The sequence below is a fragment of the Bufo bufo genome, chromosome 11 (assembly GCF_905171765.1).
Source record: "Bufo bufo chromosome 11, aBufBuf1.1, whole genome shotgun sequence".
In the NCBI taxonomy this organism is placed as follows: domain Eukaryota; kingdom Metazoa; phylum Chordata; class Amphibia; order Anura; family Bufonidae; genus Bufo; species Bufo bufo.
This window is the reverse complement of record NC_053399.1, coordinates 27,842,434-27,869,317: the sequence shown is the minus strand read 5'-3', so window position 1 is coordinate 27,869,317 and position 26,884 is coordinate 27,842,434. Positions and strand designations below refer to the sequence as shown.

At 48.5% G+C, this 26,884-nt stretch overlaps 1 protein-coding gene across 1 annotated transcript; it reads right to left on the bottom strand.

Moving 5' to 3' along the window:
• Positions 1-821: 821 nt before the first annotated feature.
• WDR89 (WD repeat domain 89) lies at positions 822-18,965 on the bottom strand. The gene is made up of 2 exons (XM_040411756.1): positions 18,839-18,965; positions 822-3,528 (listed from the first exon to the last, which is right to left on the bottom strand). Exon 2 carries the CDS (start codon positions 3,489-3,491, stop codon positions 2,340-2,342), a length of 1,152 nt encoding a protein of 383 aa, XP_040267690.1. The 5' UTR covers positions 3,492-3,528; positions 18,839-18,965; the 3' UTR covers positions 822-2,339.
• Between the last annotated feature and the right edge of the window lie 7,919 nt (positions 18,966-26,884).

The window sequence follows — 26,884 nt, the reverse complement described above, 5'->3', positions numbered from 1 at the left end:
AGAACCCCTTTAAGTTGTCTTAATAGGACAACCACTTGAAACATTCTTTCTTAGATCTGAGCGTTGTGCCGTTTCCATTATTCCTCCTGGAAATAAATAGAAAGTTGACATTTGAGACTTGTCACTTGATTAGGTCTACACTAGGGCTGAAACAATTACATTGAGTAATTCGACACAAACAAAAAATTTAAAAAATCCTTGATGCAAATTTTTTGCATCGAAGATTCGTTTGTGTCACGTGACCACGGAGCGGCAGTGAAGCGCTTGCCAATACTCCCGCTCAGTGGTCTCCCGCTGGCCCGCAATACTCACCTTTCCAGCAGGGGGCCTCCGGACACTCCACAGCACATCCATGGTCCCGCGCTGCACTGACCTCCTGACGTACGCACGCCGTGGCCTGACGCGCAGTGTGACATCAGACGCAGAGCAGCGCGGAACGATGGAGTGTTGGCGGCGCCCCTGCTGGAAAGGTAAGTTGGTGTGACTAAGGCCGGGCGCCCGGGGCTGATCACACAGGGGGGAACAAAGGGTGTTGGGGACTGATGAGGTTTTTATAAGGGAAAACAGTATATTCATTTTTTCTTATTAGATTACTCTATTAATCATAAAAATAATCGATAGAATACGCGATTTCTAAAATAATTGTTTGCTGCAGCCCTAGTCTACACAGAGTGACCCTGTACAGTGCAGACAGTAGCAGAGTTCTGGTCCTGAGTCGGATGGTCGCACACAGCAATCTCATAAAACCTTATTTTCACAGACGCTCATTTTATACAGAAAGTATCATATAAAGCAGTCACAGGGGAAACGTGGATGTGGAACACAAAGTACCAAACTCCTTTTATTTAAAAATACAATGATATTCAGAAAATAATTTACAATCCAAATTTACTGTTTTACATTTCTGTTCCAGTGGCAACTATACAGCACGTGGTGATATGGGCATTATGCAGTAAGGCACCAGTACAACTGCCCCTATTACATTCAATGAAGCAATCGACCTTTTAGATAGGGGTACACAACCTTTTCTGGTCAGAGGGTCATGTTGGCAGAATAAACCAATCCCAAAGCCCACGGTAAAATTTAAAAGGGTTTTCTGGGATTTACATATTGATCGAATGGTCATCAATATCACATCGGTCAGACTCCCGGAACCTCTGCCGATCCGCTATTTGAGGAGGGTCTCCAGTGAGCACCGCTGCTTACCAAGTACAGCGCCGTCCACTGTGTAGTGGCTGTGCTTGGTATTGCAGCCCAGCCCCATTCACTTAAATGGGACTGAGCTGCGCCTAGGCCATGTAACCGATGAACATGTCGTCACTGGCCTAGAAAGAGGTCTAAGCATTCTCAGAGCACCGAGGCCTCTGGGCACAGATAATCGGTATGGTGCCGGGAGTCGGACCCCCACCAATCTCATATTGATGACCTATCCTGAGGATTGGGGTCTGCTCTGAATGCAGCATGGACTGCAGGCTGTACACCCCCTATTCTAATTAACAGATTAAAATCTATAAGATTAAAACTAAACAAGAACAACGGGGTACAATCTGAAATTGGGGGAGGCGAGTATACACTTGGAACAAACTTTCAGCAGACGACATGGTTGGAAATTAGACCGTGGATGTAAAGCGGCCTGAAATAAGCACATAACTACCTGAGGGGCAGATCAGACGGACCAGGGGGTCTTGGTCAGCCGTCAATCTTCTAGGTTACTAAAACCAAGGGGGCAGCTCCAATAAAAATATAAATTCCCATACAAAAAGGTTATTAAAAGACCCATTCATTATACATGTCTCCTAGAATATGGATGACGCCCTCTCTTAAAATCTTAACTTTATAACCAGTGAGTAAAAATATTTGTAAAAAATCCAAACTCCGTTAAAGGGCATCTTTTAGCAGATCTGTACCTATGACACTGGCTGACCTGTTATGTGTGCTCGGCGTCTGAAGGCATCCGTGTTGGTCCCATGTTCATATGTGCCCACATTGCTGAGAAAAACAAGGTTTTAATATATGCAAATGAGCCTCTAGGAGCAACGGGGGCGTTACCATTACACCTAGAAGCTCCGTTCTCTGTAACTGCCTCGCCCCTTTCCAATTTGAGTGACAGGACCAGGCAGTATAAAGGTGATTGCGCCTGGCCCTGTCAAAGTGCAGGGGACGCAGCAGTTGCAGAGAGAGCAGAGCCTCTAGGAGTAATGGAAACGCCCCCATTGCTCCTAGAGGCTCATTTGCATATATAAAAAAAAAATATCATTTTCTCAGCAATGTAATGAGACATTTACGGACCTAAACGTGGTATGCATACAATACCATGAGCCCATAGGACTTAACGATGATCATTTTTGCTTGCTCAAGAAGGATTTGGTGTTGTGCATACGAACCCTCTGCTGCACAGAGGAAGCTGCTTTCTTTGAGTCCCTCTTTTTAGGCGACATGTCCTTGACTTTCGGCTTCCATAACAACAATTGAGCGTCTTCCCCACCACTTATCAAGGAGTCATCGTCTCCACACCAGTAGACTGAGCGCACGATGGTGCTGTGCCCACCAGTTAGGGTTTTTAGATGCGTGACCTTCTCAAAATTACAATTCAACAAACTGATGTCCCCATCTTGAGTCCCTCCGAGAAGCAGCAACGCATCCCTTCCCCTATTATAGAAACCAGCAATGAGATAGTCAATGTGACATCCGCTAACATGTTCCCTCATGTCCTCTACCTTACAGAGAGTAATCGGTTCCTCTGTGTCCACCTGGTCGAGATCCCACCAGAGGAACCCTTCGCTGTGCGTCAGGCAGTATACCTGCTTATCATCCCTTCCTGCCCACCCAATGATATTCACAGAGGATTCGGAATTGCAGGTAGAAGTCAACGCATCATCTTCGTTATCTTCATTGAGATCAAACACATTGACCAGACCATCGGTGGAACCGGTCGCCACCAGGCTTGGGTTGGTTGGATGAAAGCGAACTTGAGTGATGTCATCGTTGTGAGACTCTGAATAAACACCGAGAGGTTCTTTAGATTCTGTATCCGGAGTGTATCTTCCATCCCAGAAGACCAGATACACGTCATCACCTACTTTCTCTGTGCCGGCACAGACAACAAGGTCATTAGAGCCAACATCGAAGCTGATGAAGACGTTGGACGGGTAACCAGTATATTGCTGTACAGCATCAGTGCCCGACACACGGGCGTCCCAAAGTTTTACAGTGGCATCGCTGCAGGCTGAAAACACCAGATTGCTGTTTGTGTGGGAGAAGCGCACGCCGCTCAGCACAGTGGGTCTCGCGTTGTACTCGTGCAGACAGGCCATGGTTTCCTTGTTATATAACCTGATCGTTTTATCCGAGCACAGAATTGCAACCGTCTGACTGTTTTGTTCCTCCACTGATTTCGACACGTCAATGTCAAGGATGTAAGTCGAGCTGTCTTTCATGGCTGAACGCCTCGCTAGGTTGAGGTGTGAAAGCTCTTCTGCTAAAGCTTCCATGATGAAGAAGACAGATCTTCCGATATTCCCTTTAGATCTAATAAAAACATAATAAAAGATAATTAAGATGAGCGATGTGAAACACAAAACGTGGTTATTTCCCAGCAGTAAGACATGTCAGTGATGTCTGGGGAAGCGACCAACTACCAAGATGGAGAAGAAGTATTATGTGGTGCAAGCCCATCAATGACCCAAAGCAGCAGGATGAATTTGACTGCCTACATGGGCAGCACGGTGGCTCAGTGGTTAGCACTGGTATCCTAGGTTGGAATCCGACCAAGGACAACATCTGCATGGAGTTTGTATGTTCTCCTCGTGTTTGCGTGGGTTTCCCCCCACACTCCAAAGACATACTGATAGGGACCTTAGATTGTGAGCTCCATTGGGGACAGTTGGATGCTAATGTCTGTAAAGCGCTGCGGAATATGTCAGCGCTATAGAAGTGAATAAAATAAATCAGCTACCTTAAAAAGGGGTTGTATGCCCCCCCCCCCCCAAATATTAAATTTATCTAAGGCTGGAAAACTGGTAGAGAAAGAAATCCACTCATGTTCAAAGCTGCTCTATCGCAGAGGCTCTTGTCCCCAGCAGAACGGAGGTGTGACATCACTTCTGTGGTCATAGACCACTGCAGCCAGTCATTGGCCTCGGTGGTGACATGCCGCTAGGGGAACACTGGGGCCAATAGTGTCTGCTGCAGTCCACATGAAAACGGAAGGGACGTCACACTTCTGCTTCCCAGTAGAGCAGCAGGGATGGGAGCCTTGGAGTGGCTTTCCCTCTCAGTTTCCCCCCAGTTTTTTTTATTTTATTGGGGTGTTGAACAATGGTCCGCAATCAGCGGCACCCCAGCTGTTGTGAATCTAACTCAGCGTGCTCCGACTAGACCCACAAATGTATGACAGCTACAAGATGGAGAACACGACTTTGAAGCCTTTTCCAGGAATATCTATTAAAGGGGATCCCCACTGATCCACAGAACGAAGGGACTGCAGTGCAATTTTAAAACAAACAGGGCCATGTTGCAGTTCCCTGCACAGCCAGGTGGGGCGCTATTTAGGGAGAACTTAGACGGGGACGCAGTGTTAAATGCACATCGTGGCCCCTCCATATTGTGGGGGTTTCAGAGGTCAGACCTCGTGTGTTGGAGCCCCACCAGTCAAATATCTATAAGATGCATATATGTAATTTCCGGACCGATCTCTGAAACTGCAGATGACAATATAAAAGTAAAACCACGTTGAATATTATGCCGGGAAGCCAGTGCACAGACACAGATTAACAAGCCGTCGGTGCAGACATTTGCTGTAATTACAAGACACCGGCTCCCCCGAGGCTTCAGATCAGTTTAGTCAAGTCTTCCCAATAACTTAATTAATTAGATTTGTCACATGAGGCATCAAATAATCATCGCTGGGTCGTAAACCTTCCAAAAACTTACATGAAAATCCCGTAGAGCTCTACAACATAAAGGGGGCTTCTATACTTGATTTTACTGTCCCATTCACAACATGTGGAGCCACGGTCACCCCTAGGAGCAATGATCATGAGACCTGCATGAAAACGGAAGGCACGCTATGGGTCACCTGTGTCCGTACGAGGGCTGTGTGCATGACAGCAAAGTTAGAACTTCAGAGTTATGCTTTGTGCAAGGCTTGACGACGTACTACCCTGAGCAGTCTCTGCCTGCGGACAGACGCTGAGCTGTGAAAAAAAATAACTCACGTCTCAAGCAATTCTATAATACAACCTTCAAAGTAGTTTCAAGGGGAACCGTAGTGCCCATTTACATGGACTGATACCCAGGGCAATGATCGGGAACAAACTGCTGATTCCTGATCATTGCCCCGTTGGTAAAGCAGCAGAAGTGGTGCTCTGATCACTCTGCCTCTTCGGCTTTTATTGCCTCTGTAGGGCTGGCCGGGCGTGTTGAGTACAGATCCACAGAAAGTATAAGAGCAGAGGCAGTGAAAGCCAAAAGGGGTAGAGTGCTCAGAGCAGAGGTTATGAAAGCCAAAAAGGGGTAGAGTGCTAAAAGCAGAGACAATGACGGTCGAAGGGGTAGAGCGCTCAGAGCACAGGTAATCAGAATCAACTTTATTCACCAAACACGACACAGTCGATCGTGCTCGGAATTGGGTTAGGCACAGGTAAAGGCATAATACTAGGGGTGGGAGGGGGTAGGGTTATGCAATGGGCACATCAGGGGTGAGGGATTATGGGCGGGAGATGGGGCGTGGTGAGTTCAGCAGTCTGATGGCCGTTATGAAGAAAGCGTTCAGCCTCCTCGATGTCCTTGCAGGGATGGCCCGATACCTGCGGCCGGACTTTAGATGTCTGAAGAGATGATGGCCCGGATGGGAGTGGTCATTGGATATTTTCAGAGCCCTGGAGCGCAGTCTGTTGGAGAAGATAGAGTCAAGGGGTGGTAGTGGCAGTCGAGTAGTTCTCTCCGCCGAGCTGATGACCCTTTGTAGTTTGCGCTTGTCACTGGCTGATGAGCCGGCATACCACACCAGAAGAGACAAGCACAGTACAGACTCGATGGTACAGGAGTAGGACTTCAGTAGGTCCTGAGCCATGCCGAACTTCCTCAGTTGTCGAAGGAAGAAGAGCCGCTGGTGAGCCTTCTTTATGATGGACGAGATGTTGGGACGCCAGGATAAGTCCTCAGAGATTGTCGTGCCTAGGAGGCGGGCACTGGGTACCCTTGCGACTTCAGATCCGTCAATATAGGTCGGGGGGGACGACTACCCTTACCTTCCTGAAGTCGACGACCAGCTTGACTGTCTTTGTGGCGTTTAGGACTAGATTGTGCGCGCCACACCAGTTGCTGACCCTGTCGATTTCCTTACGGTAGGCCTGTTCATCGCTGTCGCTACGTGATGACTTTAACTGAGGCCTCCTCCGATCTGCACTCGTTCATGTACAGAGAGAACAGGAACGGCGATAGTACACATCCCTGAGGGGCGCCAGTGTTGGTGACCCTCGGTTTGGAGGTCAGATTGCCCAATCTGATGACCTGGGACCTGTTAGTGAGAAAGTCCATGATCCAATGTCGTAGTGTTGGGTGGACATCAAGCACCGTGAGGTTACTCTGCAGGATGCTGGGGGAGATGGTATTAAAAGCCGAGCTGAAGTCTAGAAGGAGGATTCTCGCGTATGTGTTGGGTTTGTCGAGGTGTTCAGCGACGTACTCTAGGCACATGTTAATCGCATAGTCAGTGGATCTGTTTGCCCTGTAGGCGAATTGCAGAGGGTCCAGCCGGTCCAGAGTGGCGGGCTTCAGGATGGAGAGGACCACCTTCTCTAGGGTCTTCATGACCACCGAAGTCAGAGCCACGGGCCGGAAGTTGTTTAGATCAGAAACGCCCTGTTTCTTCGGCACAGGGATGATAGTTAAGTTCTTAAAGCAGGCGGGGACATATCCCTCCTTAAGAGATCTGTCAAAGATTGGGGTGAGGGCCGGGGCCAATCGTACTGAGCAATATTTCAGGCACGCAGGAGTGACACCATCGGGACCGGGGGCTTTCCTTGCATTTAGCTTGGACAGCAGGGTGCGAACCGTAGTCACATTCACTGTAGGGGGATCAGCGAAGTCAGCGAGCGGGCCAGATAATGTGGCAGCAGGGACTGGGGTGCCCACTCTAGGGGGCATTGTCCGAGTTACATCACCCTGAGTCGAGGTCTCGAATCTGCTGTAGAACCTGCCCAACTCCTCTGCCAATGCCTGACAAGGGGTAGTGAGCGCCGGGGGGGGGGGGGGGGGGGGGGGTTGTAGTTAGTCGCAGACCTAAGGCCCTTCCAGACCGCCCTCCGGTCGTTTGAGCGTAGAGAAGGGTGGATGCGTTCTGCGTATGCCCGTTTCGCCGCACGCAGTTCCCGATTAAGGCCTCATGCACACGAACGTATTTTTTTGCGGTCCGCAAAAACGGGTCCCGTTTTTCCGTGATCCGTGACCGTTTTTTCGTCCGTGGGTCTTCCTTGATTTTTGGAGGATCCACGGACATGAAAAAAAAGTCGTTTTGGTGTCCGCCTGGCCGTGCGGAGCCAAACGGATCCGTCCTGAATTACAATGCAAGTCAATGGGGACGGATCCGTTTGACGTTGACACAATATGGTGCAATTTCAAACGGATCCGTCCCCATTGACTTTCAATGTAAAGTCTGGAGTCCCTTTTATACCATCGGATCGGAGTTTTCTCCAATCCGATGGTATATTTTAACTTGAAGCGTCCCCATCACCATGGGAACACCTCTATGTTAGAATATACTGTCGGATACGAGTTAGATCGTGACCCCCCCCCCCTCCCCAGTTTGAATATCATTGATGGCCAGTGCGGCCCCCCCCCCCCCCCTCCTCCCTCTATTGTAATAAATCGTTGGTGGCACAGTGTGCGCCCCCCCCGCCCCCCCCCTTCCTCCCTCTATTGTAATAAATCGTTGGTGGCACAGTGTGCGCCCCCCCCTTCCTCCCTCTATTGTAATAAATCGTTGGTGGCACAGTGTGCGCCCCCCCCTTCCTCCCTCTATTGTAATAAATCGTTGGTGGCACAGTGTGCGCCCCCCCCTTTCTCCCTCTATTGTAATAAATCGTTGGTGGCACAGTGTGCGCCCCCCATCGGCCCCCCCTCCCTCTATAGCATTAACAACATTGGTGGCCAGTGTGGGGGGGGGGGCGCACTGGCCATCAATGATATTCAAACTGGGGGGGGGGGGGGGGGGCTTCCCCCTGATCTCTTACAGGGGGATATGATAGTACAATTAACCCTTTCAGGTGCCGCACCTGAAGGGGTTAATTGTGCTGATCACGGCCCCCTGTAAGAGATCGGGTGCTGCCAGGCAGCAGGGGGCAGTCTTGTACACAGTTTGTAGTGTATTCTAACTAGAAGCGTCCCCATCACCATGGGAACGCTTCTGTGTTAGAATATACTGTCGGTCCTGAGTTTTCACGAAGTGAAAACTCAGCTTTGAAAAAGCTTTATGCAGACGGATCTTCAGATCCATCTGTATAAAAACTAACCTACGGCCACGGATGCCAATCTTGTGTGCATCCGTGTTCTTTCACGGACCCATTGAATGAATGGGTCCGTGAACCGTTGGCCGTGAAAAAAATAGGACAGGTCATATTTAACAGTGCATTTTCCGATTTTTCCACGGACCCATTAAAAGTCAATGGGTCCGCGAAAAAAACCTGAAAACGGCACAACGGCCACGGGTGCACACAACGGTCGTGTGCATGAGGCCTAAGGCAGTTTTTAGCCAGTCTGTATTCTAATTGATTACCGGATTTATGCGCGGTTTCCTTGCGCCTGCGTAGTTGTTTGAGCTTGTTCGTGAACCACGGTTTGTCATTTGGGTAAATCGTGTATGATCTTGAGGGGATGCAGGAGTCTTCGCAGAAACTGATGTACGAGGAGACAAAATCCGCCCAGGTGTCCAGGTCATTCTCTTCTAGGGCTCCCCAGTCTGTGCAGTCAAAACATGCCTGTAGTTGTAGCTTGGCCTCCTCGGACCACACTCTGGAAGTTCTACGGATCGGTTTCGATGACTCTAGGCGACGTCTGTAGGAGGGGACCAGATGGACAAGGCAGTGGTCGGATGAGCCTAATGCGGCTCTCGGGACGGCTTTGTACGCTTTCCTTAGAGGCGTGTAACAATGATCCAAGGTGTTCGAGAGTCTCGTGGGACAATCAATGTGCTGGGAGTAGCGTGGTAGGACACAACGGAGGTCCGCTTTATTAAAATCACCCAACACAATAAACAGTGAGCCAGGAAGGGCCGACTCCCAGTGTGCGATGGTATCGCTGAGGGCCTGTAGGGCATTACCGGTGTCAGCGTCGGGGGGGGGGGGATGTAAACACCCACCAGCACGTACGAAGAGAACTCCCTTGGCGAGTAGGCCGGCCTGCAGTTGATGAGGAGCGCCTCAAGGTTCGCAGTGCACATCCGTTCTAAGAGGGAGACATTAGGGCACCAGGTAGCACTGATGTAGAAGCAGATGCCGCCGCCTTTGGACTTCCCCGAAAGGGATGGTACGCGGTCCGCACGAACAAAGTTAAATCCATGGAGATGGAGAGCGTTGTCCGGGATGTCATCATGCAGCCAGAGTAGAGCGCTCAGGAGCAGAGCGCTCAGAGCAGAGGCAATGAAAGCCAAAAAGGGGTAGAGCGCTCAGAGCAGAGGCAATGAAAGCCAAAAAGGGGTAGAGCGCTCAGAGCAGAGGCAATGAAAGCCAAAAAGGGGTAGAGCGCTCAGAGCAGAGGTAATGAAAGCTGAAGGGGTAGAGCGCTCAGAGCAGAGGTAATGAAAGCTGAAGGGCTGGCCGGGCGTGTGGAGTACAGATCCACAGAAAGTATATAGGACCCGTACTCGTCGAGCAGAGGCAGTGAAAGCCAAAAGGGGTAGAGTGCTAAAAGCAGAGACAATAAAGGTCGAAGGGGCAGAGCGCTCAGAGCAGAGATAATGAAAGCCGAAGGGGCAGAGCGCTCAGAGCAGTTAGGGCTCATTCAGACGGCCGTATGCTGTCCGCAAAAATGCAGATCCGTTTTTTTGGCGGATTAGATGCGGTCCCATTCACATCTATGGGGCACTTTTCTTCCATTGCACGGCTCAGCAAAAAAATTAAACGCGTCCTATACTTGTCTGTGAAAATCAGGACATGGCCCTATTGAAGTCTATGGATCAGCAAAAAAACTGAAAGCAATCCGTTATTTTTTGCGGACATGCTGAACTATCCGCAAATAAACGGATCCGCATTTTTGTGGACAGCATACGGCCGTCTGAATGAGCCCTTAATGAAAGCCGAAGGGGCAGAGCGCTCAGAGTAGTGATCTCTATGACAATCATTCCGCCACGTACTTATTATTAGCGGGCCCCTCACCGCTCCTGACAGGTCGGTTTTAGCAACCATTTGCACCCCCCATGTAATAACAGAGCATCATTTCTTATGACTGTATGTTGTGCTATTCCTCTATTATTACTTCTGAAAGTTTATGAATGAATTGCCATCATTCTGCGATAAAGGTCCAGCTTTTTGTTAATAGCTGGAGGAGAGGGGTGTCCCTGCACAGTCCGACACCCTTCAATCAGACTACACAACGGTACGCCCCCAAGTAGTCGCACCCATCTGGACATTCATTGCCGACTGCTAGTAATTCATTCTTAGTTTCTGGCAGGAATAATACAACACACACAGTCATAGGAATAGATGTTATTACATGGGAATGCAAGTAGTTACTAAAATATGTCAGGCGAGGTGAGGGGTCCCCTTTAAAAGCTGCATTTACAGAGGGGGGGGGGGGGAAATGATGATGTAAACGCGGCTGCAATGATTGGGATTTATCGGTTTGTTCCTGGTCATCGCCCTGTGGCAGCACCTGTATGTTTCCACAGGGCGACGTGCTGCCCACAAACGATCCTATGGGCCACGTATACGACAGATCACCCGACAAACTTCCAAACAGTTGTCCTCTTCTGACAACCTCACTGATCATCCAGCGGAAAACACTGGGACACGGAGGGGGGGGGTGTCAGCTGTAGTATAATGTGCTGTCGACTACACTTTACTACCCATGGCATACGCCAGGCCTGTTAACACCCCCTAGAAAAAAAACTGGCAGGACGGCGGTAGTAATACATCGCTCAGATATAGCAGCTCACAGTGGCACTCTATGCCGATTTTAGCCCTTAAATACCTGCTCAGATTATATTCGCCAAGTGTGCTTGATTAGCAGCTTTTTGCCGTGAAATTTGAGCAACGCAACCTTAGAAAACGGCCGGGCAGGGCGCCAGCGTCAGGTCACTCCCGGGTGACACTGCATCTAATGATAGACTCTCAAAGGATATATGACAGATAACATTTCAGCTCTTTCTTCCCCCCTCCCGTACAACCTATCTGTCCAGGCAGGTGACTGTGGGTGCATATAACCGCCTGCAATGACGGGTAATTGCCCGCGGAGTACGAGGCACTTGTTATAATTTGTGAAAGTGGGGATCGTGCACAGCAAACGGCACGGGGACCCCCGGTAAGAGAGGAGGATCGGAGGAGCAGATCAATGCCGCGCTCTCTGCCGACTTTGAGGAAAGACAGAGGCAGAATGTCCGCCTGCGACATTGAGAACCTGCGGCCGGTCAGATTAGAGATAATCCCACGTGCTGCGAGCAGATTAAATCCACACGGCCTATATTCCTAACTAAAGCAGCATGCAACATCATGAGGATGAGAGACGCTGACCCGTATGATCCAGTCACCTCTGCGCCGATATCATGGCAGTACCTGGGATTTCTCTAGGGCTTTTCGGTAACCTCAAATCACTGACTCCAGAACTTAAAGTGTTTTTTCCTGGATTTTAATACTGATGAAACCCCCCACACTTCCTTGTCCGTGGGCTGTGAAGGTATTGTAGCTCACCTCCGCTGAAGTGAATGGGACTGAGCTGCAATACCACACACAACCTGTAAACCACTGGGGCGCCTTTTTATGTAGAAAGCAGCCATGTTTTTCCTAACCCTGCACAACCGCTAATATAACAAGCAGAAATCAATGTCTGGTGTAATATTCCCTTTAAATGGGTCGTCCCTTCTGTAAGTCCCGCCTTTCCAGTGGCACATCATGTGACCACAAAGGTCCAGCGGATAGGACATTGTCACGACGGCGCCAGAAGGCGGGACTTTTAAAATGACAGTTTTTTTTTTTGTTTTTTTTTTTTTTTGTTTACACTTGTTCCTGCCTTTTTACTATGTATTAGATAACCCCTTTAAATATAAAGTCAGGGCCAAATAAGCACAGACATACTAGGATCCTGGGGGAAAAGTGGCTGCGCATGGAGTCGGGAAAAGTGGCTGCCCTTTGAGCGCCTGTCAGCCCACTCCATTCTGAAGCCGTGGAGGGGAATGGCGCTACGTGACTGCTATCAAGCAGCTTAGGGCTCATGCACACGACTGCATGTACAAAAAAACTCAAAGGCTATTTACGCGATTCGGGTTTGCTCATTGAATTGGAAATCCCTTTGCGCTCCCGCAATTCTGAAGGGAGCGCTAGCGATGCTGTATCTGTATTTTGCGGTCTGCAAAAAATACGGAGGACGCTGTGTTGCATCCGTTTTTTTGGGTGGATCCATTGTAAAAATGCCTATCCTTGTCCGCAAAATGGACAAGGATAGCACATGCTCTATATTTTTTGTGTGGCTACGGAACAGACATATGGATGCGGACAGCAAACTGTGTGATGTCAGCATTTTTTTTTGCAGACCCATTGAAGTCAATGGGTCCACATACAATCCGGCAAAAAAAACACACGGAACGGACACGGAAACAAAATACGTTTGTGTGCAGGAGCCCTTCCCAGTACAGCGCCATACATCACAAACTGGTTACTATAGATCCCCAGCCTGACAACTAAAGCTGGGCATCCAACCAGGCTGTCCGTGGGCAGAGGAGGACTGACAGCCAAGCTACGCTTTTCTTGATCTCACTCCCAACATAAAAGGTTCTGAAGTTACGATTTTGGTGAATTATCCCTTTAAATAAAAATATGAACTCAGCCCCGAAACCCATGACGTCTATAGCACCAAATCCGCAGGCGCCAAACAACAGGAAAAGGCTCGGAGGCTTCATAGAGCCGGAGCATCGGAGCGGCAGGAAGTAGGCGATCTCCCCAATAAGAGCAGAGCAGGAGTTCTCAGATAAAGGTGAAGAATCACACGGGATTTGGTCATTTCCGCAGGAATTCTTATATTTATCGCTGGATGAAAGTCAACTTCTGGGCACCATATTCCAGCCCGTGACGAGGACACGGGGGATCCCGAGAAATGTCCCCTGGCTGCCCTGAGCATCCGTAATTAGACTAACGCCTCGGTCACACGTCCGTGCTGTAATCCGTAATAGGATGGTCAGTGGTTCATCCGTGAGGGATCCATGTTTGGTCCGTGTGTCACAGACTCTCTACAGTTCAAAACTCATTTTCATTGCATCTCCTAACAGTGCATGAAAAACAGATGGCATCCGTGTTTTTTCACGGACCCATAAACTATAATGGGCGCGATGGACAGACAAAATAGAGCAGGCTGCCGTGCTAAAAACACGGATGTGTGAATACACACATTACAATAAACGAGGAGGTGTGCTGTTCGGGGAGACACGTCCGTGAATGAGGCTTAAGGCTGCCTGCACACAATGCGGATTACGTGCGGTTTTTCCTTGCAGTAATCCAGTACCAGCAAAGTGAAGGAGATTAGACAAATCTCATGTGCACTTTGCTTTTTTTCTTCCGTGCGGATTTTGAAATCTGCAGGGTGTCACCTGTTGTATTTTTCTTGTGCGGTTTTCACACTTTGCAATGGAAGGGGCGAGATCTGCGGCAAAACAGCATCAAATCTGCACCAAAAAACATCATAAAAAAAAAAAAAAATGTGACAAATAGGCAGATTGATGTGCTGTGGATTTTTTTTGATGTGCCGGTAGCCTTAGGATGGCAGCACTGTGTTCAGATATATGTGCACTATTTATTGTATTTTTTAGTGCGGATTAAATGCCGTTTTGGCGCAGATCTCATCCTTCCATTGAAAAGTGTGAAAACTGCCCAAGAAAAACACAACAACAGTTGACATGCTACTGTTTCCAAGAGCTATTCCTTCCCCCACCCCCTCCGTGCTCTGGGGCACAAGCCGGACATCGGAGGGTATGTGCACACGGCGACTTTTTTTCCGTTAGACAAATCTAAAACTTTGAATCCTGCTACGGATTTGCAGTTCTACATGCCACAGCCCCATTCAATGAAGCTAATCCATGTGCGTGGCACCCGCCATTTTAAATTACGTTGTTTTTTTTTCACGCAGAAAAATCCCAGTGTACCGATTTCCCATTGACAACAATGAGAGGCGGATACTAAGCAGATTCCATGTAATAACACTTTGCAGGATTGTGAATGGGGAGCCCAGCTGAGCGCATTACATGTAAGTACTGGAGTAACAGCACACCCTAGTGGGCAAACTGTGTAATGACAGTCCACATCATGCTTTAGGTGAATAGACTTTATTGGTCGGGGGGGGGGGGGGGGGGGGTTGTTTATTATGCATTTCTTATGTAAAGTCAATGTATATGAGAGGCAGCGATTTATTTCTATCCACAGATTCAGACATCTACTATGCTTGTATCTGTCTGCCCATCATCGATTGCACAAATTATCTGTACAGGTACAGTAACATGGTGGCCCCATGAGATATCGCACAGCCATATGGACCAGACATGGTGCCAGTGACCATCAAGAAGGAGTAGAAAACTGTTCCCACCTTCTTAAAGTGCACCCGTACTTTTTAAAAACTTTTGATATCTCGTAGTGACATATTAAAGGTGGGGGTTAGAGTGCCGAGACCTCTCAAACAGAGCGCCGTCTCTCCTCGCTGCTGAATAAGGCCTCTTTCACACTTGCGTTGTTGGGATCCGGCATGCACTTCCGTTGCCGGAGGTGCCTGCCGGATCCGGAAAAACGCAAGTGTACTGAAAGCATTTGAAGACGGAACCGTCTTCAAAATGCTTTCAGTGTTACTATGGCACCCAGGACGCTATTAAAGTCCTGGTTGCCATAGTAGGAGCGGGAAGCGGGGGAGCAGTATACTTACAGTCCGTGCGGCTCCCGGGGCGCTCCAGAATGACGTCAGAGCGCCCCATGCGCATGGATGACGTGATCCATGCGATCACATGATCCATGCGCTTGGGGCGCTCTGACGTCACTCTGGAGCGCCAGGGGAGCCGCACGGACGGTAAGTATACCGCTCCCCCGCTCCCCGCTACACTTACCATGGCTGTCAGGACTTTAGCGTCCTGGCAGCCATGGTAACCATTCAGAAAAAGCTAAACGTCGGATCCGGTAATGCGCCGAAACGACGTTTAGCTTAAGGCCGGATCCTGATCAATGCCTTTCAATGGGCATTAATTCCGGATCCGGCCTTGCGGCAAGTCTTCAGGATTTTTGGCCGGAGCAAAAAGCGCAGCATGCTGCGGTATTTTCTCCGGCCAAAAAACGTTCCGTTCCGGAACTGAAGACATCCGGATGCATCCTGAACGGATTTCTCTCCATTCAGAATGCATTAGGATAATCCTGATCAGGATTCTTCCGGCATAGAGCCCCGACGACGGAACTCTATGCCGGAAGAAAAGAACGCAGGTGTGAAAGAGCCCTAAGACCTCAATAAAGTCTTTTTACTAACATTTTTATGCCCCTTTTTAAATGCCCATGCAACAATATTTCGTCACATGGGTGTTTTTATGCCGTTCTCGCCAATTGGCAGAAGCGGGGGGGCGTGACGGAGGCCGAGCCGGGGGGGGGGGGGGGGGGGGTACCGGCCCTGACAAACTTACTAACAAATGATGTCTGTCAAGGTGCACAGACTGCCGAATTTACACCTCATCATAAATTAGGCGCATCCTTCAGCAGTGCAGGGGGGGGGGGGACAAAGACTGGTGTAAAACGCCGCTCTTTGTAAATGACCCCCTACGAGCTTCTATCACCTCAATCTAAGGCTCCATTCACATGTCCGCAAAACACGGAAAGCGGCAATGTGCATTTTGCTGACCGCACATCGCCGGCACTAATAGAATATGCCTGTTCTTGTCCGCAATTGCGGACAAGAATAGGACATGTTCTATTTTTTTGCGGAACGGAAGTGCAAACCCGGAAGTGCGGATCCGCAATTCCGTGTCCGGGCTGCCCCATTTGAATGAATGCGTCCGCAATTCCGTTCAAGATGCATTTTTTAATGCCACCATTTTAATTTACCATGTCTTGTATTAGAAAAAAGGAACCAAATTATTTGTGTGGCAATATTGAAAAAAAAAAAAAAAAAACTGAATTCTACCAAGGTTTTTGGGGTTTTGACATCACAGCGTTCACTATTCACTAAAAAATTACCTGACTTTCTTTTTTTGGCGTCTCAATACGAATGCGGCGATACCAAACTTGAACTTTTTTTTTTTGTTTTACTACTTTAAATAAAATTAAAACCTTTAGAAAAATCAAAACTTTATTTCCATCGTTATATTCTGACAGCCATAACTTTTTTATATTGCGGTCTACAGAGCTTTATAAGAGCTTGTTTTTTGCGTAATGAACTGTAGTTTTCATTGATGCCATTTTTGTAGTATATAAAACGTTTTAAACACCGTTATTCAATTTTTTTTGGGACAAAATGACAAAAAAAAAGGCAAATTGCGTGTTTTTTTCTGTTACTGCGTTCACCGCACAATAATTTTTAAAAAATATTTTAATAGTTCAGACATTTTCGGACGCGGCGATGCCCAATATGTTTATTTTTTATTGTTTATGTATTTTTATATGTAAAATTGGGAAAGGGAGGCGATTCAAACTTTTCAAATATATATATATATATATATATATATACATACACACACACACACACACACACACACACCGCAGCACTTCCATTTTTGCTTGAAAATGGTCCCAGCAAGTGGACCGAAACGTTGTACGCATGGGTGAATTTTTTACTGCTAGGTGTGCTGCCCTGATAGTATGCATGTATGTATATTTTTTTTTTTTTTTTTTTTTTACAATTAGCCCCCATATTCAGCGCCTATGCCTCGTGCATAGCTCAGTATGGAGAAAGCCATGTCAGGCCTGGATCACTTCAGCAGCGTCCGGCTGCCATGGCAACCGATCGGAGCCCCGCGATTTCACTGCGGGGGCTCCGATCGGAAGAAAGATGGAGCTGATTCACTTCACAGGTGCCACGATCAGCCTTGATCGCAGCACCTGAGGGGTTAAATGGCAGAGGCGGCCGGATGCTAGCTGTATCATACAGCCGTCAGATCGCGCGTATGGAGCGGGCTCACTGCAGAGGCCCGCTCCATACATCCCCTGGCACGCAATGACGTACCGGTACGTCAAAATGCGGTAAGGAGTTAAGGCCTCTTTCAAATGAGCGAGTTTTCCGTCAGGGTGCGATGTCTAAAGCAAGCGCAATATAAAAAAGGTTATGGCTGTCAGAATATAACGATGGAAATAAAGTTTTGATTTTTCTAAAGGTTTTAATTTTATTTAAAGTAGTAAAACAAAAAAAAAGTTCAAGTTTGGTATCGCCGCATTCGTATTGAGGACAGAATCCTGACCTATTCATTTCAGCTGTCTGGATAGGTCATCAATATCTGATTGGTGAGGGTCCGACAACTGGGACCCCCGCCGATCAGCTGTTTGAGAAGGAAGCGGCGCTCGCACGATCACTACGCCTTTCTCGCAGCTTTTCCTAGGCAGAGTGATGTCACATTCATCAGTCACATGGCCTAGGAGCAGCTCAGCCCCATGGAAGTGAATAGGGTTGAGCACTATACAATGTACAGCGCTGTTCTTGGTGAGCAGAGATGCTGTGGTCATTTGCGATCACGGCATCGGAGGGGTCTTTTCCAGGGAATGCTGCACTCCCAGCGAGCCAAGAGCTCCCTCGTGCCAAGACTGAGGGAGCCGCTTGGTTGCTATGGCAGCCTCGGGCCTGCCATAGTGAAGCTCCTATCAGGCCCGGTCTGTGGCAGAGCTCCACAGGAGCATAGTGAAACTCCCATAGGCTCCAGTGTTAGATCGTTGCAGTCTATGGGTGAAGTGATCAGACAATCACATGTTAAAGTCCCCTAGATAGGACCTAAAGGGGTTCTCTGAGAATAAACACTGTTTCTGTACTGCACACAGCCTGCCTCCGGCAATAGAAGATTCCTACTTTCCTGGTCCTCCGGTACATCACCGTAGACACCACTGGATGTAAACCATCCACGGACATGCGGGAGGAGATAAGAACGAATCTTCTATTCACAATGGCAGGCTGTACAGAAAATGTCTTTATCCTGGTGAACCCCTTTAAAATAAGCATTAAAATAAAAATAAAAAGTTTTCAAAAATATTTAAAAAAAAAAAATTAAGAAAATTGAAATCCGTAATTTTTAATAAGAGTGATCATTGGCATTGCCGCATCCCAAAACAACCAAACTAATAACATATAAAATGCATTTCTCCAGTACAATAAACACCGTAAAAATAAATAAATAAATAAATAAATAAAATCACAATGGCCGATTTGCTGTTTTTGGTCACTTCTCCCAACCCCCCCCAAAAAAAAATTAGAATAAAAAAGGGATGAAAAAGTCATAAAGCGACCAAAAATCCCAGGTGACATCAGACTGCTTCATGGTGATCTATGGACAGCACATTCCCAATATGCAAACACTGGTGGAGTACTACAACCCCCAGCAGGCTCTGACACCTACCTAGAGCGTTGCAGCACACTTCCATGCCACGTTTATTACCCAGCAGCTGCAGTATCACAATACTACACATACACTCACCACTCTGTGGACAAGAACAGCACTTTCACGGCAGCCGTCAGTGGCCCCTAAGCTCCCGGTGAGTGGCCCCTGACTTCCATGTGCACAGTACAAGAAGACATGTTGGACACGCGCAGACTCAGTACAGGGCGCTCAGAATCCATAGCTCCGCCCAGCCTTTTCAGTGATTGGTCGTGAAAGCGCCCGCCTACGTTACCTTGGTAAGCAGACTGTGGGCGTGGCCGTCTTGTGATGACGTAGATGTATAAATAAAACAGGCTGCTCGTTCGCCGGAGGACTTTGTTTGTTTGTGTGTGTTTTTGTCGATAAAGTTTGTTAGCGAATAAATAAATGTGGGATATTCCTATAATAAGCATAAAGTCACAAGTACTAAGAGGAGAGCGCCTCATGGAGAGGCATTAGGGTTCATGCACTAAGTAATGTCATATATGTACACTATACAGCGCCCTATGAGAATGCATCTAATAATTGTGAATGTGGTCGCTGGGATTTCTGGCAGGTGTTGTGACAATTTTCAGGCTGCAACGACAACCACATTTACTACCGGTCGTTGCAATGTAGCAGAGCTGATGCCAAGTGGCCGCAAGTTGTGGGTAGCCCCAGTCCGAGAGTCGAAAGCCGCTATATGTCTGTATTCTCAAGTAGAAGGGATACTTACAGGAGAATATACCTACCTTACAGTTCTGCACTCACCTGGTCTGGTGGGTCTGCTAAGCCACTGATCTTTTAGGTGGCGGTGGTGTAGCAGAGCAAAGAGGTTATCACAGCTGGTGTAGCAGAGCTGCTGGAGGGTCCAAATAGTAGACATGAAAATAGTCACACATGGATGTAGTTGGGCTGGATGAACAGTATGGCAGAGCGGGGGCGGCCAGTGGCACAGGGATGCATGGAATAATCATACATGTCCTGCCAGCAGAGGTGGGTTTATAAAATGACATCAGAACATGCCAGGATGGCGCAGTAATCACGTACAGGAGAGGCTGAGCGGAGGAGGGGAGCTGGGCTGCACGCAGAACTGGAGCTTGGTGCAAATTATTTCCTGATGACATCCGTGAAGAATCCGTGTATGGTCCGTGTGTTCATTCTTTGCCCTCTGTGTGACCCATAGACTTTAATAGGCATGATTGGTTGGCATCACGGACCAAGGTAGTGCATGCCTCCGTAGTTTTTCCACTGACCTTTGGCACAGTCAGTGGAAAATCAGCAATGTGCAACTAAACACATTAAAGTTAATGGATACGTGTGTGGTCCATGCAGAACACGGATAGAACACGTGAAAGAGGCCTTACAGGTTCCGTTTAAAAAAGAAAAAAAAGCTAATTGCAGCCATCTTTAATTGTGCAATTTACTGCTCTCTTGCTTACATGATTTCCTCTCTCCTCTTCCACCGCACCTCAAGTTCACGGCTTGGCTGCCTGCTATGCACCGCCAATGTACCATACGTGTCATCACGGACATGACATATATGGACAAGGTTCCTCACACTACTGCATGTGTGGTGGATACACAGCGCATGCGCAGTGACAGACACCGGGTGATGAGCAGTCCTGTCTGTGGTCCATAACACCGCTCCACGTGTAAAGGGAAGTTCCTGCACCTTACCTACTCGCACACCATGGTCGCAGCACAAATCTAGGGGCTAAGCATCATAAAGGGGGGAACATCTGAGTCCGGAGTGGTCTCCAGCCCAGGTAACACCGCACCAGGACCAATACCAGTAATAGGGACTGCACAATATTACCCTACTATTATTGAAAAATCATACCATAAAATATTACCGCCACTGAGTGACCATGTAGTGGTAGATATTCCTGATACACACACAACATAGGTGATTGCAGTACAGTTATATCCCATGACTTACATGTGTTCTCCAACTGGAGTCATTCACTTTTCCAGTTTTTTTTTCCATGTGGCCCGGACCACCATGACGACTTCTTACAGCCCCAACTTGTGTCTGCAGAGTTTGCAACAAAGACATCTTTGGTTCCTTACTTTTCCAGCATCCTCTCTATCCTGCTAATACCCCCAGATCTCTGCCCTGTTACCCCTATTATTGTACCTGCTGTAGGGCACAATGCCCCCCTTCATAGATAGTATCATGACTATAGTTACCCCCCCCCCCCCCAAAATAGTACCCTTAAATTTGAATACAGTGCCCCAGATGGTTATAGAGAATCACTTAGTAAACGTGCCACATTTTGTACCCCTACAAAGTCATTTGCCCTACACAGTAATGATGCCCCTTTTGTGCCCCCACAAGGTAAATATGACCGAGAGGAGAAAATAAACTTTTTACTCATCTCACTGATTTCCTGACAAGCGCTACTTCAAAGTCCATGTACAGTCAGCATCCCAGCGTAGATGGCAGAGACAGTGACGCCATTACACCTCCTGCACCGGGATGCATCCCCGCTTGGCCCCGGTTTACGGTAGGGCCATGGTCCTAGCGCTGCCTGCAAGATGGTAAATGGCAGGGAGCACATGGCAGCTGAGGCCCTGTGGATGCTGATAGCACTGCACACCTGGAAATTGCCGTTATTTCCCTGGTGGGCCCCATCATGTGAGAGGGCCCGGGGCCATCATCAACCTGCACCCCTGCATTTAAGATAGCGGGGAAGACCAATTGTTTTTAAAATGAACTACCCCATACACTGAAATCCAACCATTTAACGGCCTCTTGAAGTAACCAGCTCCCTCCGCTACACAATGGCCAGACCTTGTAGTTCTGCTCCCGTTTCCGGAGCTACTGCAGAACAGCGAATCGGCAGAGGTGGGGGTATTGGACCCCCACCGATCAGATATTGATGACGCATCCATCAATACCGCAGTCCCTTGCTGCGGCCTATTCTTACAGCAGCATTTTAGAAAGAATTCTGCAGTTTTTGGCTCACTACACTACAGTGTCATTCCAAGGGGATGTTCACACGATGGCTTTTTCCGCGGAATTTTGGCGCGGACAGCCGCACCTAAATTTTGACAAAAACCCACCGGCAGCCGCATAGTTTCTGCCGCCCATACTTCTCAATGGGAGGCAGCGCTGAGAATCACGGATTAGTGCCTTTTAGCAGCGGCCATGCCAAAAAAAAGGACATGTCCGTTCTCGGCACGGCTGCCACTTTAAGCTGCTGCTCCACCATCCTCAGCACTGCCTCCTATTGAGATATGAGGGAGGCAGAAAGAACTCTGCCGCCACCGCCTTTTCGGTGAGATTTAGATGCGGCTGTCCGCGCCCAAATTCTGCTGAAAAATCTGTCATGTGAACGTTCCCCAAAAGTAAAATTGTACATGTAAGTCCCACAATTTTCAGTAAATTGGCACAACTACAAACACGTGACACGTGAACACAATCGTCAAATGTACCAGATGTCTTCAGTAGATGGCGGCCAGGGCTCAGCGCCAATCTCTTTAGCACAGCTGTGCCAAGTTTTATTCCATAGGCATGCATGAAATCTGCCATGACGGCACAAAAGAATATGGCGGATTTATTATTTCCTTCATGGCTGAAATCTGGGCAGGTAAAAGTTGCAAATTTTGGCGCGCACCATTCTTGCGCAAAAATGTGTGTTTTTTTTAAATGATTTTTATGCCGAGTTCAGCACTTTTGAAAAGCTGGTATAAAAGTGTCAGTGGTTATCTACGTTAATTAGGTGTACGCCATATTTATCAACTGCGTATTTCTAAAAGTTACAAAAATAAGGGGGGCAATTTTACTCCAGTAAGAGGACAGCGAAAAAAAAAAACACCTCTAGGCAAAACGTGTTAGGGTTAAACATGTGCGAAAATCAAATAACGTGCGATAAATTTGCCGCAAATTAGGGCAACGCAAACTCAAGAAAAACTAACTTTGCGAGTTCCCCTCATAATACATTCTCTCCATCTGTAGTTTATCACTTACCCGTCTCACCACTAGAGGTCACTATTGCACAGCGCTCCAGTTTATAACCAGTATAAGAACCATTAAAAGGAAAATAAATCAAATATGTGTTGTTTATTTTTATTTTTTTACTGTCAAAATACACCCCTGAAGTTCAGGGCGCCTATAGCGCTTTTTGGTATCCGTAAAATAAGGACATGTATGCAGTATATGGATTTCACAGTTTTGCAGGAATAGGGGCTGCAGAGAGCTCAGTATGGGCAGGAGCTCCTGCCTGTGCCCGTTCCGCTAAAAACTCTGCATAGCACAGCGGTACAGGAAACCCTGCACCAGTGTGCTATTCCAGGACCAGCAATGCCTACTTCTGCCAGTACTGAGCTCTCTGCGGCCCCTATTCCTGCAGAACTGTGAAATCCGTACACTCAGTGGCGTACCTTCAATGGTGGCAGATTGTGCAACTGCTACGGCGCCCAGCTCTGAACTCCTCCTTTCTGATGTGAACACACTGCATCTTTATGTAGCCACCACCAGGGAGAGCTCAGCGCAAACAGAGGATTACAGCTTCCATTTCAGTCAATGGTAACTGCATAAATTCCTATGCATTGAGCTCCCCCTAGTGGTGGCTGAAGGCAGTCAGCTTTGTAATAGATGAGAAGCAGGAGATTTATCAATGTATTTATGCCAGTTGTGTGAGACCTATGGTGGTCAGAATGAGCGTCATATTTATGAAGCACGTTCCACTTTTCTGACGTAGAATTCGAATAAAGTGGGTGTTGTAGAGGGAGACTTGTTTGTATTAATATGATGTATTAATAAAATGTTTAATTAAAAAATGTACATTCATCAGAAATCTGGGGTGTTGTGCTTTGCATTCTGCATTGCTTGGGAGTGATTGACGCACATGTACTGGATGTACTGGGAAACTGGGTGGGGCGCTATGGCGCTCTATGAGATCCGTGTACGAGTCAGTGGTGTATTCTGTTATAGCTAGCCTGAACTTCAGGGGCCTATCAGTACTATACAAAAATGAATTTAAGGGCATTTAGAATAGAATAGAAATAAAGTAATATAAAAGCTACACTTCATGATAAAACCACAGAATACACATATCATTAAAGGGTTTGTCTCACTTCAGCAAATGGCATTTATCATGTAGAGAAAGTTAATACAAGGCACTTACTAATGTATTGTGATTGTCCATATTGCCTCCTTTGCTGGCTGGATTCATTTTTCCATCACATTATAAATTGCTCATTTCCATGGTGACGTCCACCTTGCAGTCCATCAGCGGTGGCCGTGCCTGCACACTATAGGAAAAAGCACCAGCCTATGCGAGCTCCCACAGTCCCGGCTATCAGAGAGGCTGACGCTTTTTCCTGTAGTGTGCAAGCACGGCCACCGCTGATGGATTGCAGGGTGGTCGTAACCATGGAAACGAGCAGTGTATAATGTGATGGAAAAATAACTCAAGACAGCAAAGGAGGCAATATGTAAGTGCCTTGTGTTAACGTTCTCTACATAATAAATGCCATTTGCAGAAGTGAGACAACCACTGTAAAGGGGTTTTCCGAGATGCAGCACGATCCGATGCGGCCGACACTTCTGAGGTCATGTGCCGTACGCCCAACCCCTTTAAATTCAGGTTGTCGTCTTTGGTTCCATTTCCTTGGTGTCTCGAGCATGTCCACGGAAACGTCACCTTCTAACCGCTCGCTGCAGACTTGCACACAGGATCCATGTTTCAGGGAAATAATTAGAAAATCGTCTGTTTTTAGAAACGTACAAAACAATGAGTCACTGAGCAAGGAAGAATTTGGAGAAGTCAATGCACGAGGGTAACGGAGGGAAATGAAGCATCTGGGACACGGAGAACACTGGATTAGGTCAAATCAGCCGTGACAGCTGCGAGACAAACGTCTCCTGGACAAGCAGCTGCTGCGCACAAAACCCTTCTGTTAGAAACATAGAATGTGTCAGCAGATAAGAACCATTTGGCCCATCTAGTCTGCCCAATATACTATTACGGGGGGGGGGGGGGGGGGGTTGATTCTACAGAGCAGCCTGGTCCTACAGAGCGGCCTGGTCCTGCAGAGCGGCCTGGTCCTACAGAGGGGCCTGGCCCTACAGAGCGGCCTGGTCCTACAGAGCGGCCTGGTCCTACAGAGCGGCCTGGCCCTACAGAGCGGCCTGGTCCTACAGAGCGGCCTGGTCCTACACAGCGGCCTGGTCCTACAGAGGGGCCTGGTCCTACATAGCGGCCTGGTCCTACAGAGCGGCCTGGTCCTACAGAGGGGCCTAGTCCTACAGAGCGGCCTGGTCCTGCAGAGCGGCCTGGTCCTACAGAGCGGCCTGGTCCTACAGAGCGGCCTGGTCCTACAGAGGGGCCTGGTCCTACAGAGCGGTCTGGTCCTACAGAGCGGCCTGGTCCTGAAGAGCGGCCTGGTCCTACAGAGCGGCCTGGTCCTGAAGAGCGTCCTGGTCCTACAGAGCGGCCTGTCCCTACAGAGCGGCCTGGTCCTACACAGCGGTCTGGTCCTACAGAGCGGCCTGGTCCTGAAGAGCGGCCTGGTCCTGCAGAGCGGCCTGGTCCTGCAGAGCGGCCTGGTCCTACAGAGGGGCCTGGCCCTACAGAGCGGCCTGGTCCTGCAGAGCGGCCTGGTACTGCAGAGCGGCCTGGTCCTACACAGCGGCCTGGTCCTACAGAGCGGCCTGGTCCTACACAGCGGCCTGGTCCTACAGAGCGGCCTGGTCCTACACAGCGGCCTGGTCCTACAGAGCGGCCTGGTCCTACACAGCGGCCTGGTCCTACATAGCGGCCTGGTCCTACAGAGCGGCCTGGTCCTACAGAGGGGCCTAGTCCTACAGAGCGGCCTGGTCCTGCAGAGCGGCCTGGTCCTACAGAGCGGCCTGGTCCTACAGAGCGGCCTGGTCCTACAGAGGGGCCTGGTCCTACAGAGCGGTCTGGTCCTACAGAGCGGCCTGGTCCTGAAGAGCGGCCTGGTCCTACAGAGCGGCCTGGTCCTGAAGAGCGTCCTGGTCCTACAGAGCGGCCTGTCCCTACAGAGCGGCCTGGTCCTACACAGCGGTCTGGTCCTACAGAGCGGCCTGGTCCTGAAGAGCGGCCTGGTCCTGCAGAGCGGCCTGGTCCTGCAGAGCGGCCTGGTCCTACAGAGGGGCCTGGCCCTACAGAGCAGCCTGGTCCTGCAGAGCGGCCTGGTACTGCAGAGCGGCCTGGTCCTACACAGCGGCCTGGTCCTACAGAGCGGCCTGGTCCTACACAGCGGCCTGGTCCTACAGAGCGGCCTGGTCCTACACAGCGGCCTGGTCCTACAGAGCGGCCTGGTCCTACACAGCGGCCTGGTCCTACAGAGCGGCCTGGTCCTACAGAGCGGCCTGGTCCTACAGAGCGGCCTGGTCCTCCACTGCAACCTCCTGTAAAAGGAGGAGACCGTTATTCTAGACAGAAAGCTTATAATAAGGACAAGGAGTCCAAACAGCACCTATGGTCCCGTAAAACCGGCATGTAGGCCCTCTGTGCACCGCTATGAGGGGTCACCGCCTTCTCCCACCGCCGTTCCCCTTACAGATTCCGCATGAATCGTAGAGGAGGGAGGGTTGGGCTTCTCCAGATTGTAGCACTTTTCACAGTGTATATAAAACACCTCCAGCTGTTAGCTGTGAGTCTATGGGAATTATGGAAAGCAGTACAGACCTGCACATTTCTTTTTTTCTGTGGAGTTATTTTTATTTATTTTTTAAATTGGAGCATGCTCTGGCGATTGTGCTTTTTGGCAGATTTGCTGGCTGTGCAAATCCATTGTTATTTGGCCATGCTTGAAAAAAAAAAAAGTACAACGTGCTAAAAATTTTTATGGCGTTTTACATTTTTTTTAATTTTTGCTTTTTACAATGGCTTTTTTTTTTTTAATAGAGACCTACAGAGGAAGTAAGAAAGGGGGTACATACTCTCGTGTTTAGCAAAGTTTTCCTGGATTCTTTTACCAGATGTACTTGCTTACCTCGTGTACACTTTCCCCATGCTTTTTATTCCGTTTGGACTCTCCTAATTGGTTTTCACCGTATAAACCGATCCCTCTGGTCTGTTCCCATCCTGTATGTATTACTTCCTGTTGCCGCATCCAACCAAACCCATGATGCACCTCTCCTTC